The sequence below is a fragment of the Ricinus communis genome, chromosome 7, assembly GCF_019578655.1.
Source record: "Ricinus communis isolate WT05 ecotype wild-type chromosome 7, ASM1957865v1, whole genome shotgun sequence".
Lineage (NCBI taxonomy): Eukaryota > Viridiplantae > Streptophyta > Magnoliopsida > Malpighiales > Euphorbiaceae > Ricinus > Ricinus communis.
Genome location: NC_063262.1, coordinates 27,335,329 through 27,351,710, shown reverse-complemented (window position 1 = coordinate 27,351,710; position 16,382 = coordinate 27,335,329). Strand labels below are relative to the sequence as shown.

Genomic DNA, 16,382 nt, shown 5'->3' with positions numbered 1-16,382 from the left:
TGTTTATAAATAAAAAAAAAGGCAATCAGTTTCACAAAATTTAATTAAAAATAAGAAATTATTAATATTGAGATATTAATTTAAAAAGAATGTAGATCATTCCCGACAATTTGTAAAAACCTGCTTTTTAAAAATGAAATCTTAGAAAATGCAACAATTTTGAAATTTATTTGGTTCAACTGATTACGAGAGTGTTTAGTTCAGAGGTTTGATACAGCTGATAGTTATTTCTTACTGAACAACTATATTAATGCATTTGGTAAAGACTTAAGAAACAACAGTTGATAGCTGATTTAGTTCCAATCAGCTGCTAACTGTATCAACTCTATTAAATAGAGTGTTTTCTTATCAGCTAATAGCTAATTTGACTTTTATTTATTTGGACACTATTATTATTATTAAAATTTACTACTAATAATAATTTATTTTATATTGATATCACATAATTAAATTTTTATATTTTAAACTAATTATTTATTATTTTTATATTATTCTTAACAGTTAAATAATTATAATATCTAAAATTATGATATTTGAAATTAGAAATTTTTATTAGTAGAATTTCAATTTAAATCTTTATTTTTAAAATAACTTTTATAAATATTTTTAATAATAAATATAATAGCTAAATTATAAATTTTTTAATTATTATAAGTTATTTTATTAATTTATATTATTAAGTATAATATAATAAAATAAATTATATTTAATGATAAATTATACATTTGGTAATGATTTAACATACTAATAGCAATTGCTAATAAAATTCTACCAAACATGAATTTATCATCCAAACGATTTAATTTATTAGCCATTGGCTACATTGATCGGCTGAACCAAATAGGCTCTAATATACCTAGCTGGTAGCTTATAATAATTACAATATTATAATTAATTTTTTAATTCAATTATATCTATTATTAAAATATTTATAAAAATATTCTAAAAATAATTTAATTTTAAATACTATATTTATAAATATTATAATTATTTAACTATTAAATATATTTTAAAATAATTATATTTATTATAAAATATTAGTATTTAATTATATAAAATCAACTTAAGTAAGTTATTTAATTATATAAAATCAATTTAAGTAAGTTATTTTAATAAATTATAATAAGAAATAATATTATCAAAATAAATAAAAATTAAATTAATTCATAAAAAAATATAATAAAAATTAATATAATAAAAATAATTATTTTTTAAATTTTTATTAAACACTTTAATATAATTCGCATCAAATCTCAGAGCGTAAACATGAAAATCTCACGACTTTATTACTTAGTTCCTTGAAGTAAAAGATTTAATAATTAATAACTAAGGGGCCTCCCCGAGCCTACCCCACCACAGATTCCATTCCACCAAAACCTCATCATATCAGGCAAGTGTTTGCCCTTTCCACATCGACATTATTATAGCAACTCAATACTCCAGTCCCGTTAAACACTGACCTTATGCTTCCCACTCTCAAAACGCGGATTGAACGCTACGCGTACTCTGAAACTGCCACTTGAATATTAATTCCTCCTCTCTCTCTCTCTCTCTCTCTCCGTGTCAAGAAGTTCGGGGGTGTGGGTGGCATCATTCATTTATAAGAGGTTAAAGGGACTTATATATTAATCTATAGTATGGCACATGCTGGTGGGCTCCGATAACCTTTATTTGCTTTATCGTTATCTTCCACAATATAACAATTATCAACTCCCTTTCCTCATGTCTCTTTGGCTTGTTTAATTATTCATTAATTCAGCCTTCGTCTCATATCTCACCAAAATTTTGCACACCAGATAGATTTCTTTCTTTCTTTTTTCCCTTTGCCCTTTTTGAATGTTAAGTGAGTGGAGACCCTTCTCTTGATTCTCAACCAAATATCAAAATGTCTCAGTTTCTACCTTCTCCTCTTTCTCTTACTGAGCTGTTTAATTCTTTTTCCCTGTTCAGTATTGCTACATTCATGGACTACCCAACAGATATTAGTTCAATTGCGAGTGGAATTATCTTCATTTATTATATATTATAGTCTTATGATGGATGGTCTTGATATGTAAGCTGTCATTAGGGCCACCGGCCACTTTCAGTAGGTATGTCTTTTCTCATGGTCCATTAATTAGACAAGAAGATGGCTTTATTAATACTCGATGGTCCCAGCAAAAGTTTCCAATTTGGTAGCTATCAGTTCCAGAATTATCTACTCCTCATGAAAGACACCGCCATTGCTTTGCTTAGGTGCGTGCCATCTTCCCTATCAAGGAGTGATGGTATCTGGTCAAAATGAAACCCACAGTCATCACTTGTTAGCTATATGGTCCATAAGCTCAATATCAGTGGAAAATTTACATAACTTAAAAAAAAAAAAAAAAAAAGATGACATTTAATTAACATAAAATGTGGAAGACACAACATGGGATGTAATATCATGATCGATTGATCGTGCCTAATTTGATGCGTGGAAAGCGAGTCTTAGTTGCGAGTCTAAAAATATCAACTCATACATGGAATAAATTCACACCATGAATTTGACCATATAAATATATAAACTTTCAAGTATATCAGATTATCAATACCAGCATAATAAAAGGGGTTAATTTGCTATTATTATATTTTTAATTAAGGATGATTCATTGCTCAATTTGCTAATCACTTCAATATACCCATTGCTGTTTATCAAAATTTACCTTAAAGCTTAATTTTAGCTAGGTCAAAAAACTGGATTTAGCCCGAAATTATTTTGAAATTACCCCTTTTGAGGATTTTTTTGCCATGAATAAAATTGGGAAAACCCAAAAAATGGGAATTGGTTTAAATTTTTTCTTAAAAGAGTTGTATTGGACTTTTATACATTGTATTTGATGTAAATAGAAATCTTAAATGTATTCAATACAAATAAATATACATTTAGAATTCTACCTAATTCTCATTTCATTTGAAATAAATTTTTAGAATTTATTATTTAGCAAAATATTCCAATATTTATTTATATATAAATTATATTAGATTTATTTGTAAACAAAATAATTTTGATGTAAGATATAACTAAACATAATTTAATTACAATAGGATGGGAGCTTTTTCCATGATCCATGTTTTCTTCCCACTGCTATTTTAATTCGTGGATATTTCATGATATATTGCACAATCGGTTTTATAATTATCATTGACATAATATTAATGCAATACCTCAGAGTCATAATTAATTATGGCTATAGTAGAAAATTCATATAATTCTACGTGGCAGACACCATTCACCTAAGAATTTCTCATAAGGAAGCAATGAAAATGCTGGAGCAGAAAAGCAAAGTAAATGCTAACTGCCTGTGGTGTCATTGAGGAAGAAAACAGAGTTTACCTCATGAAGCATTTCCAGAGAAAAGAAATGTTGAAAAACGACAAGCAGACCTACATCAAGAATTGTCCATGTCTTCAATCATCTTCCATGTTTATCCACAGCACTTAATCTCCCTAAGAAGTTAACCTGCGAATCAAAATGTTAACAGCAAAATTAGGCAGACGAAAAACAATAAATCAAACAAAGTGATAACACACAATAAAACACAAAGAAACAGACAAACAAGAACAGCGAGTGACGAGAAGAAATTATAAGAAGATAAGGCTTGGGAAAGGGGAAGTGGATATATAACAATAATGGCTGGGAAGAATGTGCGAAGCATAAGCCATCAATGATCAATAAAGAAGAAGACGACGCAGCACGCAACTATGGAGGAATCTGGCAAGTGACAACAGAGAATGATCTGCTGTTGCACGCGAATGGAAATTGGGCTGAACGGTGGTAGGCGAAAAACTGGAAATAGAAATGACTTTACAATCCATAAAGGGGAAAAACTCACCATCACAACAACTCGTTTTTTTTTTCTTGGAATCCATACTCGGAAACTGGACTGAAAATTCATTAATTTTCCACGGACCAAAGAAAAAACGTAAATCCATCTTAACGATTTACAGTCCCCAAATTACAAACTTCATATAATATATATATATATATATTTTTTTTTTTTCTTTTTACTATTTATGTCCAGAGTTCTTCGATATATATCATGAATGATCCAGTCTCAGTTCAGTTCAGTGGGCAGGCCAGCAGTTATTGCCAATGATTCCCGTTGTGAACCATGTAGGCATGGCTAGGGTTTCCATAATAACCGTAATGAGGATTAGGATGGTGATGAATAATCTTCTGCTTCACAGGATAAGGTACGGGCTTCGACATCTGATGGTAACATCTCGGTGTTGATGACGAAGTAGCTGCATAGCTATTAGAAGCTGATGATGACGATGATGAGGAAGATGATGATGATGATGAAGAAGAAGAAAGAGAAGAGGATATTTTTTTAGAGATGGAAAGGAAGGCTCTGATCTTTTGATTGGCAGCTCGATTGTATTCCTCGATTAAATTAGCTAGATCTTCATCACAGGTGATTGATACTAGAGCATCTAGATCTTCTTTTGGCAATTGACAACGTACAACACTCACTTTGGTTCCACATAACTCTCCAAGCTTCATTAACAGCTCTGTATAATAAACACAAAGCTAAATGACTCCAGCTCCATCTCTAAATCAACACTATTCAACATAATAATTATGCAATTAACGCTTACCAGAGAAGGCAATGGACCGGTCAACGGCCAGAACGCGTGTGTCACCACCTTGATAACGGAGCTTTCCGTCAGGATAACGGGGAATGATCTTGCCGCCGTAGCTACAGAGGAACTTGATTGTTGTGGTGGCGGAGGAAGAGGGGGAGGGTGGCTTAGCGTGGTGACGATTAGTGATGGTGTCAAGAGAAGGTCCGGCCATGCTTTTTTTTTAGTGGTGTTTGGTATTGAGATCAAAGGAGAATCTCAGAGAAGAAGTGAAGAGTGCTTAGAAGATGCTTTGCCTCTTCAAGCCTAGGCATGGTAATCTTCAAACGTTATTTATAGAGTTTTCTGGTTTAGAGGTGAAGTGAAAAAATAGTTGGAGTGGGGTCAGCTGACGTCCGTTAGATTCCGTTGGGGGGTCCACTTGTTGGGGTAAAGAGTTAAAAGATGATGACTCGACATCCAGCGCGTCAAATTGGTGGAACGCCGTAATGGCCGAACTCGCTGTGAAAAATGGGCCTTTTTTATAGTGAAAATCTTCGCCGTTCAAATATTATTTAAAAAAATTCGGAGGGGGAATGGTGGGTTAAAAATCCTTGATTAAAGGCAGTGAAAGATTTTCCTTTTCTTTTTATTTTTTCCATTATATTTGAATCAAAATCATTTAATAATGGATTTGTTAAGGTTCTAAGAATCTAACTAATTATCGGATTTGGTACACCAATTTTCTACTTTAATCATATTATATATATATATCTGAAAAATAAGAAAGTGCTCACTTATTGTTGCTGAGTTTTATTTTTGTCTTTTATGCTAAAAACAAATTTGGCTTGCAATAATATCATTGTTTCAATTATATTTTTATACGCCAATCTTCTATTTTAATTATATATATTTCTAAGAAATAAGAAAGTATTCACTTATTGTTTGTTGAGTTTTTTATTTATAATTTAAAAAATATATAATATATTCGATTATATGTAATTTTTAAAATTGTTAGTAATTGATAAAAATATTGATTTGATTGAAAAAGATATTAATTTGATCCTATCTTTTAATTCATATCTTATATAAATATTAATTATCTTATATTTAAAATAATTTAGCGAGTCAATATTTTTTTTATAAAAAGAATTTCTTATTGGAAACAATTAAACTTAAAATTTTAATTCAAACATCAACGGTAAACCACCAATACTTAGTTATTTTCTGTCATAATTTTTTTGTTATTTATTTTTATTTTAGTTTAAATATATTTATTGCGATAGAAAATATATTTTTTTTATTGAAGTGATATGAATTAACTTTTTCTATCTTTACAAGAGTAATAAAAAAATTGAGTTGAAATTTGTATTATTAAATTCAAGAAAAGATATTAATAAGTTATATTATAATTTAGATACTCTAACAAAATTTTATAATTTAACATAGTCAGAAAATAATTTTCTATAAATATAAGACATCATCATCTGTCAACATAATTAATAAATGTTGGAGGAAAATATTATTTTAGTAAAAATTATTTACATATTTATGAATTGCAGTTAATTTTGTATTTATTGTATGAATGGAGTATTCAATATTTCTTGTACAGAAAAAAGTTATAGACGGTTGCAACATTCCATTACCAAAAATGAAAATGAATGGTTCGTTTCACTTTAATTTCTCTTTTTTCTTATGGAACTTCCTTTGGCACTTTCTACCTCAAAAGTGCGTGAATTCGAATATTTGGTCAAAAAGTATGCATGTGAATAGGGGCTATCATTCATCTGAAAAAGAAATCATTTTAATTAATAAAAACATTTTTTTTTTTAAATCCAACTGAATACCAACTCAACAGTATATCTGGCAGAATCCCAGACGAATTTGTGGAAAATATTGATTACAGTTCCGAACCCTAATCTTAAAAACGTTGGAAATTTAAAAGGTTGATTCCATCGCCTGTCTTCATTAGTTATACGTCCTGAATTAATTATTGGGATTTATGCAGCTAGTAAATGGTGGTCGATATAGTAAGTAATTAGTGGCTGATAAATTAAATTATTTAATAAAATTTTATTAGCGATTGTTGTCAGTATGTTAAATTATTATTGAAAATATAATTTATTATATTATATTTAAAATTATTAAAATAACTTATAATAATTTAAGATATTATAATAATTTTTTAGTTTATTTATATTTATTATTAAAAATATTATAAGAATTATTTTAAAAATTTAAATTTAAATTCTACTAATAAAAATTTCTAAATCAAATACTATAATTATGAATATTATAATTATTTAATTATTAAAATAATTTTAAAATATTAACTATTTATTATAAAATATAAAAATTTAACTATATGAGATCAATTTAAAGTAATTTATTATTAATAAATTTTAACAAGAATAATAGTGTCTAAATAAATAAAAATTATAAATAAAAAAAACTCTAATATAAAACTGATACAATTAAGTTGGTTGGGACCAAATCGGTATCAACTGCTTTTTCTTAAGTCTTTACTAAATATTTTCATTATAGTTCTTCAGTTAGTAGTAACTATCAGTTGCATCAAATTTATAAATTAAATACCCTTTTAATCCTAAATATAGAATTATAATTTAATATTTAATATTATGTTAATTATAGAATTAATCTTTTAATTACATAATAATTTTTAATTTTAAAAATAACATATTAATTAAATTTTTAATATTAATTATATATTTCTTGAGAAGTCACTAATTTTAGATTAAACATAATTTTTGTTGACATATACATATATCTTTTATTTTTAATATTTTATTGAAATAAAATTCCTATAGTTATTATACAATTAATATATTAATTATATATTAAAAATAATTTTAATCTTAAAAGTAGTATTTAATAAATTTTAATATTATATTACTTAATAAATTTAACTTCTTGGTTGTACAGTAACTTTTAATCGTTAAATATGATAATATCAATAGTAAGTTGATTTATAAATATGTCTACAATAACTTTTATGTTTATTACATCAATAAAGATCTTTTTATTATATAGACGTGTGTATATATATACATATATGGATGAATGAAGCCGACTTTTTTTCATAATATAAAATTATTTAAGAAGAGAGATATGTGAACAAATATAAATTGGGTTCCACAAAACAAATATAAATTAGTTTCCATTTTTTCTTGGATACATACATCATAAAAATTCACAGCCATAAACTGAACATAAATAAATATTTTTTCTACACCAACGAATTTAAATGGCAAATAATAAAAGCATAACAAACTGAAGCAAACTCATATATCTATTCTCTGCAGATTGACCCAAAATAATAGTCAAAGAAAAACTTGAATCCTTTTTAACGGCACATATGGCTGTAAGATTTTCTTTCAGTTTAATTAAAGTATTTTAAATGTATAATTATATTATAATTTTTAAAATAATATTTTATAAAATTTTATCTGAACACATTTTAAATTATTAAATTAAAAATATTATATTTATATAGAAATTAGTATTAAATATTTTAGTTAATTTATATATCTGTATTAGCAGAAATTGAATGTAATACATTTATAGCAGATACCCAAAGTTTTGCGTTTCATCCGAAAGAGGACCGATAACAACATATGTCAGAATATTAGGTTTAGATGTCATGTTAATATATTGATATTAATTGGTGATAGTCTGCCATGTGTATTGGACTTGTTGCCCAAAAATGCATGTGGTCCCTTTTGTATGTAATATCTTTATGAGAAAATTAATAACTTTTACTCTACGCTCTGAAATTAAGGAATAAATAAATAAATACATCTTTTGTTTTAAATCATGCTTGTCGCACTCTATTTTCGTATCAATGGGTTCGTAATATGAATTATTAAATACTTATTAAAAAATAACAATAACTGAACTAATGATATATTTTATAAATAATAAATTATTTAATTGATTATTATAGAACTATTTATATAATGAGTAATTCTATTTCTCATTATTCATCGGATATCTCTTTTTTTTTCTTCAATTCAAAAATAAAATTTTATTTAAGAGAATTTATTTTACATAAAGTAAAATTAAAATAAAAAAGAAGAAGAAAAACTTCAAAACCAAGAGTAAGAGTATCAGTACTCTTAACAAAAATACAACTTGCTTTTTTTTTTTCTTTTTATTATTAGATTAAGTCAGTAGTTATATAATTATTTAATTATTTGGAAAATTTACATTTATAAAATTAAATAAAAATTTTAAATTTTAATACTGAATATCCCCCAGAGAAGGAATTGACTAGTAATAAAGCACGTAAGTGTTTATTATGCACCTTTTTATTATAAAATTTAAATCAACTCATACATAATGTCTTGCTTTGAATTTTCTATATGTTTGAAATAAATATGATAAAGATTAAGCATTTAAAGAACACAAGAGCTATCCTTGTCATTGTCCCACCTAATTATTTTAATTGTTATGCATAATCGTATTATAATATATTATTGCAAATTGCATGTTAATTATATAAGACTATAGATAGTGACAACACAGTTGAAGATTGTTTAATAAATAGCAATCAGGATTATTCCATTAAATCAAGAAGCCCCTTCTTAGCATTAAAGAAAAAAAGAAGAAAAAACTCGACCTACACATACATTCTTTGGTCCTTAAACATGTGCTTCAAAATATAATTATCACTAATCAAATTGTTAATCTTCGATTAAGGCAAGTTTAAAAACGTGTGATTAACAATAGCTTGATCAAAAGAAATAGTCTTTCCAAGATCACAATTCTTCTATAAAGTTGGATGGCTTCTGAGGATAACTTCTGGAGCAAATCTGAATAAATATTAATTAACTTAAGTTATTTTCTTGTCATTTTCTTTGATTATGTCAAGCATTAATCCATAAGTGAATACCTAAGAACATGTCAATTGGGTCCTACTTCTTTTGTTCATATAGTTGCATATCCAAAAATTCTAATGTATTGTTCTTGTGTGATGAGCATGTCCAAGCTTTATCTTCTTATCCTTTTGATGAGAGAATCATGCACTTTGCTTGGTTCATTCACAATACATTTGGAACTTGTATTATAGTATTTTTATGTCCCTTTTGCATATTGGCTAAACAAGCAAATATCCCACTAGACCATCCATTGCATTGCTATTTCCACAATTGACTAGCTTGTATTGTCCATGATTGGGATCTGGGTACATTTCCAACTTTTGTTGAGCAATTTGGGTGTTGAAAAAAAAAATTTAAATATTTTGTATTTAAATTTATAATTTATAATTTATAATTTTTTATAAATTATATTTCTCAAACTTATTTTCCAAAAAATATTGATTTATCTGCTTTTTACAAAAATAATTTTAAAATGGAGTAAAATAAAAATTGAGTCTAGAAAAAACTCTTTTAACCTTAATGTCAAACAGACATTAACTAATTAAATGACTTGTATTCTTACTAGCTTTTATTCTTCTTAATTTTTTTTTATCTTTACCTAATTATTGCCTTATCCGTGGATAATAATATTAATCCTATTAGTCAAACCGGTAATTTCTAAATTAATTAAGTATAGGTGCAGATAATTCGTATCCGAATACTATAGTATTTTACTTATATTCTATTTGAATTATTTTTCAAATTGCATACAAAATGTTATAAATTTTATAATCAAATTTATTAATTTTAATTATTTGATATGATATTTTCAAATAATTACATAAATTTCAATATTTTCCTTAATATGTTATTTTTATAGTACAATATAATCTATTTAAATATATTATATATTATTTTAATTAAATAAAATTATAATTTAAAAAATTATGTATTTAATATTTTAGTTTACTCGAGTTTATATAATATATATATAATATTGATATTTGATAATTATATATTTAATAAATTAATAATTTTGATTAAATAATAAATCATTTCGATTGCAATTCGGGTCAATATACTGAATTAATAACTTCACTTAAATAGATAAAATAATAACTATGTTTGGCCTATGAATATATAACCTCTATTATTTATGATATAAATGTTAAATTAATTCTATGTATATGCACAATAACTTTTAGTCACATTCTTTTATCTTTATTTATAATTCATACATAAAATCTATGATAAAAATTTGTAAATAAATAATTTAGATTTAAATTTATTGATTAATAAATATTTAAAATTTATAAATTAGTAAAGTATTTATTGATAAATATATAGTTTCTATAAAAATATATTTTAATTACAATAATATTATTTTATAGAGATTTTACTATATCTTAGTAATTATTTTAATAATGAATTCAAAATATTACAAATATGAAAAGGAATTTAATACTTACTATTTAAATAGATATATATTATTCTGAATATAGATAAGAATATATTATGAACTGTACCAATTGCCATGCCTAGTAAGTGTTGGTGCTTTTGTATTAGAAATTTAGGTTCTCTCTTCTTTTTTTCTTTCTCTTATGCAACGGAATGACATTATATGTTAAAAGAAATAGGCATGTTCTTTTAATATGCTCATATCTTTATCCAAATGCCGAACAATTAACGTTCCGGTAATATCTTAGGATTGGATATGCCTTTAAAATGCTGACCACACACTCTTTTTCTTTCTTTCTACGTGGCATGGACCCAACTCACCCACTTGTCAATAGGGATTATAAGACAATGATGTAGCAGGCAGGCAGCCACCCAAATTGGCTTTGCCATGGCTAGGAAGAAATTAATAAAGATTTAACAAGAAAATGAATTCTGACAGACTCTCTTCATTTGCCATATGATAGTGTGGAACCAGTGAAACACTTGAACGAGGATTATATTAGCTTAATATTTACAGTGACTCATCAATCATCATCATAATTAAAACTCAAAGAATAAAAAGAAGAAGAAGAAGAAGGGTCGGTTGTCATATTGTGCCGATTTTCAAATGCGTGCGAGGCCACATGTCTCAGCATTATGTCCAAGCTTTCTCTTCTTTTTTTCTTTTTCCTTTTTTTTTTTCACTTTATAAGTGTTCAAGTTATCTATCATCAATTTATAATTCATTCTATCTGATAAAATGATACATGTTTTTATTTAAATATATTACAAACATTTAATTCTTTAATTTATTTTACATAATTATAATAGTTTTTTCTTGAATATAAAAATCATGAATTTAATTCGATGCAAGTTGTCAAAAATTAAAAATAATTTTATAATTATTATGCCTCATTATTTATTTACATGATTGCATTTATGATAAAAATATTTAGAAAAGATTATCCCATTTTATGACTTATTGGACTCACATTTAAATAAAGAAGAAAAAAAAAAAGGGACATTGCCCTTGTGTGGTGGAGAACTAGCATATGTGTAATAGATGCCTAAACATTTGGTGTGTTTGAGGTTTTTGGTTTATATCTGATCATGATGAGGACGCAATTGGGCCCCACTGGTCCCACTTTCTTCAACTTCCCACATGGCTCTTTTAGGAACTGCCTGGTCGGTGTGGAGCTCCCATCACCGTCCGATTTGGATTTCTTAACCAGAAATGATTTCTTTCCTTTTTCTTTTTTCAGAAAAGAAATTATGCGATCTCTTTGTCAAATTAGTAAAATACTTTTGACATAGTTTTTGTTTCAATAATACAATTTGAGATTTATGATTTCAAAATTAATAATTTAGCTTCCGATCATTCTAGAATAAAGTATAAGATGAATTTTTCTCCAATTTTTTATATTAATTTATTTGATTATGTATATGTATTAATTTAGGATCTTATAACAAACATGATAGAGTAGGTCATTAGCTACTTTTAGAACTCAAAATAATTATTTTAAATATTTTACCAAAAATGTAACTAATTTTCCTTTCTTTTTTTGTTAACTTTTTCCATTACGTTAAGAAGAAAAAATCAGGAGTGTTAATTTTTTACATTAAGAAACACATGTATTTACCAACATTTGATAGTTGAATAGGATCTTTAAATTTATCATACAATAAAGATTTAAAAAGAATACACATTAACAGCGCGTGTGTATATATATATATATATATAATTTTAATATTTTTTTATATAGTATTTATATAAATTTTATTTTCTTAATTTTTAAAAATTAATTATTTTAGATTTTTTTATTTTACATAAAATATTATATTACAACTTTAACACTTTAATTATGATATATAATTATTTCACTTTTCTCTATTTTTTAAATTATTTTTCATAATTTAAAATTTAGATAATAGTTTTAAATATTGTATTGCAACATAAAATAATTTAGTTATAAATTTTAATTATTTTATAATTTTTTAAAAATTATTTTTGTAATTTCAACTTATTAATATTTTTTTAAATATTTTTAATAATATAGTAATTATCTTATTAAATAAAAAATTATTTTATTTTTTCATCATATTTGTATTAATGTATACTCTTCGTCTTTTTTTCATTCTATTTTATAAATATTTCATTAAGATTATGTTCACAAAGTTTAGTTTCAAGTAAAAGAATTTTGTTAATAAAATTAATTTTTATATTAATAAATAAAGTATTTTAATATATTTATTAAAAAATTTGTATATATATATATATATATATATATGAGAGTAATATTTTAATATTATTTCTCTCTATCATACATGGCATGTCATGATTTCTAAACTATTTTTTTAACTTTTAAAGAATTAATCTATTCTAACATATTTTCTACTATTTTAAAAAAGTATTATATTACAACTTCCAACATTTTAATTAAGATATTTAATTATTTCATATTCCTATACCCTTTTGGATTCTTATTTATAACTTTCACTTTAAATGATTTTTTTTCTGAATATCATATTACAATATGTAATACTTTAATTATAAATTTTAAATATTTAATAGTCCTTTTCGTCATTAAATTCTTCTTTATAATTTTAAGTTTTGGTTAGATTTTTTATTCTCATAGTTGAATAATTATCTTATCAATTAAAAAATTATTTTTTTAATTATAATATTTATATTTATTTATACCTTTCATCTCTTATTGTATTTTATCTTAAATATATACTAATGAGATTGTTTTGATATTATTCAATTTCAAGTAAAGAAATCAGTTAATGAAAAATGAGTTTTTAAGTTAGATTTTCTATAATTTTAGTAAATTAAAAAATAACATAACATATTTTTATTTTTTTATATGTAAAATAAAAAAATATTATTGAATTATATACTTAAAATATATAAAATACTAAATCAATAAAAACATATTAAAATTAAATAAAAGATCTAATATTAAATAAAGTTATAACATAATAATCTAATTTTTTTAATTTATACTATTAAAATATTTAATTTATTTAATTTTATGGAATACTCCTATTTATTTAATTTTATAAAAAATTAAAGAATTTAATTATTAAATCATGTGAAAAGAGAAAATAAATTTTTCTCGGTAAATAAATTTATCGTCATTAAAATTAATAAATATTTAAAAATTTTAAAAAAATATAACATGTTTATATTTTTAATAAAATATTTAATATAATATTAATATATATTTAAAATTAGTTAGTTGGTTATAGTCAATTAAATTATTTTAATATTCTTACTAAATTTTTATAGTAATATGATATTATTAAGCAGACAATTATGTGATGATTATGACAGAGATAGTGCGTAAACATGACAAACGTCCGAAAAAATACTATACGGAATAACACAAATAGTTACCTCTTTGAGGACATTTACAAACTAACATAAACTGACAAAGAAGTCTCCGGATTCTAGTAAAGGCCTATCAAGATATTGCAAATTGACGAAATTGGCCTTGAAACATGAATATATTATTAGAATGAGCTCGCAACTAATTTTTTATTCTAGTATAGCAGTTTAATTTTGCCGTTGGTCATGGGCTAGGTTTTAGGTTTTATTTTTTTCAGTAGGGTACTTTGAATTTCCATTGTAGAACTTGCTCTTACACCCTGACAAATGGAATAGGGCTGTTGAGAAAGGAAATTGGACATTGCCACTAGTTCAATGCATTTCCATGTCAAGGGAAGAGAATTCTAATTACAGATGTCATGGCATATATAAACAAGGGAAAAGTATAAAAACCAATCATGTGTATTGGCCCGTTGTTGGAGTGGGACAAAGCAATAAGGGGCTCGAGACGCTCCCAATAATGTGGAAGAATAAGGGCAGGATGGACCTTGCTAGGAGTCTTCATAGGGTTTTAATAAAATTTACCAATTTAGATGCAACAGCCAAACGGGGACCAAGGTTTATTTTCCAACTCTTCTGAGTTGGAAAGATTCAAAACAAATAAAAATCAAATAAAAGTCCTGCCCTCCATATGGGTCTTCTCTTCTTCTCTTTTCTTTTAAAAAAAAAAAAAATAATAATTTGAATGTGGCTTTTCATTCTTCATTCTCTTGAAATGGATGGTCAGGTCGGCACAACAAGAAAACAGAAAAGTCTTTTGGGCTCTTGTAACCAAAGTTTTAATTGAATGTGTGAAAGGATTTACAAAGCTTAACGATCAATATCTTATGACTCTTTCAGACACGAGCTCTAAGATTTCAGATTCTGAATTTTATTAAGAAAATGATTTAAAACTCAAATCAGTTTAACCATTAAGCCAATATCATATTGCTAGTGATTCTAAAATCAAATATGACAGACTTAATCTTTTTTAATTACATAAGTATAATATATGATACTATGAATGAATTCTTTTTTATTTTTTGATACGAACTCTAACCGGATACGTTCAAACACCAAGATAAGTAATGGTGAGAAAATCAAACTGATAAATGCTCTCCCTATTTAAGAGGAAGCACCCTTACCAATAAGTTCGAATTTGTCGCCCCAAGATCTAACTTGAAAGTTTTCAATTGATTATGGAACTAATAAACTTAGCAATAGAACTACTAAGCCCTTTAGTTATAAATAGACGAAGAATGTTCAAACAACTCAAGAAACTAATAAAAAGTTAATTGATTGATCAAACATATAGATGTGAAACTAAATCAAACAAGTTAATTTAATCTCAAGAAATTTCCTTAAGGAATAAGAGTTAACAACTCAAATAAAACTTCATTCAGAAATGTATATTGATCTTGTGTCCTTTAGTCGAAATACATAGCTCTATTTATAGAGTTTTAAAATGATTCTAATCCTAAAAAGGACTAAGAGATAAGCAATAAAGAATCAAACCCTAAAAGACTTCTAATGTGCGGCTGCCTCATTCTCTAAGCATAAGTGGTGGCTGCCCTAGGGTTAGGTGAGACCTCAAATGCTTCTAGAAACCCTAATGTGCAGCCCAATGCTTAGGGTGCGGCCCAATGCTTCTAGAAACCCTAATGTGCGGCCTAATGCTTCTAGAAACCCTAGGAAAGCCTGTTGACTTTGATCCCTGATCTTTGACCTTGACAACATTCCAAGAACAGAAGTTTAAGCTTCATTAATAGCAATTAATGTCACTATCTTCAAGGCGTTGTTATCTTCATTAAAAGCACCATCATTAGCCATCTTCAAAATATGCTCCAAGTAAGAATTTAAGGCTTGCTTGAATCTTTTACTCCTTGCTCGTGTCATCGGTCCTCCATAGGCTAGTGGACCCATGCTAGTTGACTTAGATGCATCTTTGGTTGCATCATTTTTAAAGACGAGTAGTGAGGAAAACAAAAGAAGAAATTGTGGTTGAGATATGGTCCCCTAATATGAGATTGCGTCTTTGAAATATGGAAAATGCGTTTCCATTTCTCCCCCACCCCCTCAAATAAGATGCCTTAGCCACGCTGAGAATATCATGT

The 16,382-nt window shown here is 25.9% G+C and overlaps 1 protein-coding gene across 1 annotated transcript; it reads right to left on the bottom strand.

Moving 5' to 3' along the window:
* Window positions 1-2,116: 2,116 nt before the first annotated feature.
* Window positions 2,117-4,935, bottom strand: LOC107262122. Its single transcript, XM_048376897.1, has 4 exons — window positions 4,621-4,935; window positions 3,855-4,533; window positions 3,356-3,481; window positions 2,117-2,271 (listed from the first exon to the last, which is right to left on the bottom strand). Exons 1-2 carry the CDS (start codon window positions 4,817-4,819, stop codon window positions 4,106-4,108), a joined length of 627 nt encoding a protein of 208 aa, XP_048232854.1. The 5' UTR covers window positions 4,820-4,935; the 3' UTR covers window positions 2,117-2,271; window positions 3,356-3,481; window positions 3,855-4,105.
* Window positions 4,936-16,382: the final 11,447 nt, after the last annotated feature.

Bases quoted from the DNA above. Each gene is read 5' to 3' on its own strand.
- LOC107262122 (XM_048376897.1), bottom strand. From the start codon at position 4,819: ATGGCCGGACCTTCTCTTGACACCATCACTAATCGTCACCACGCTAAG. The intron at 4,534-4,620 runs GTAAGCGTTAAT...TTTATTATACAG, and splicing joins CCGGTCCATTGCCTTCTCTG to AGCTGTTAATGAAGCTTGGA.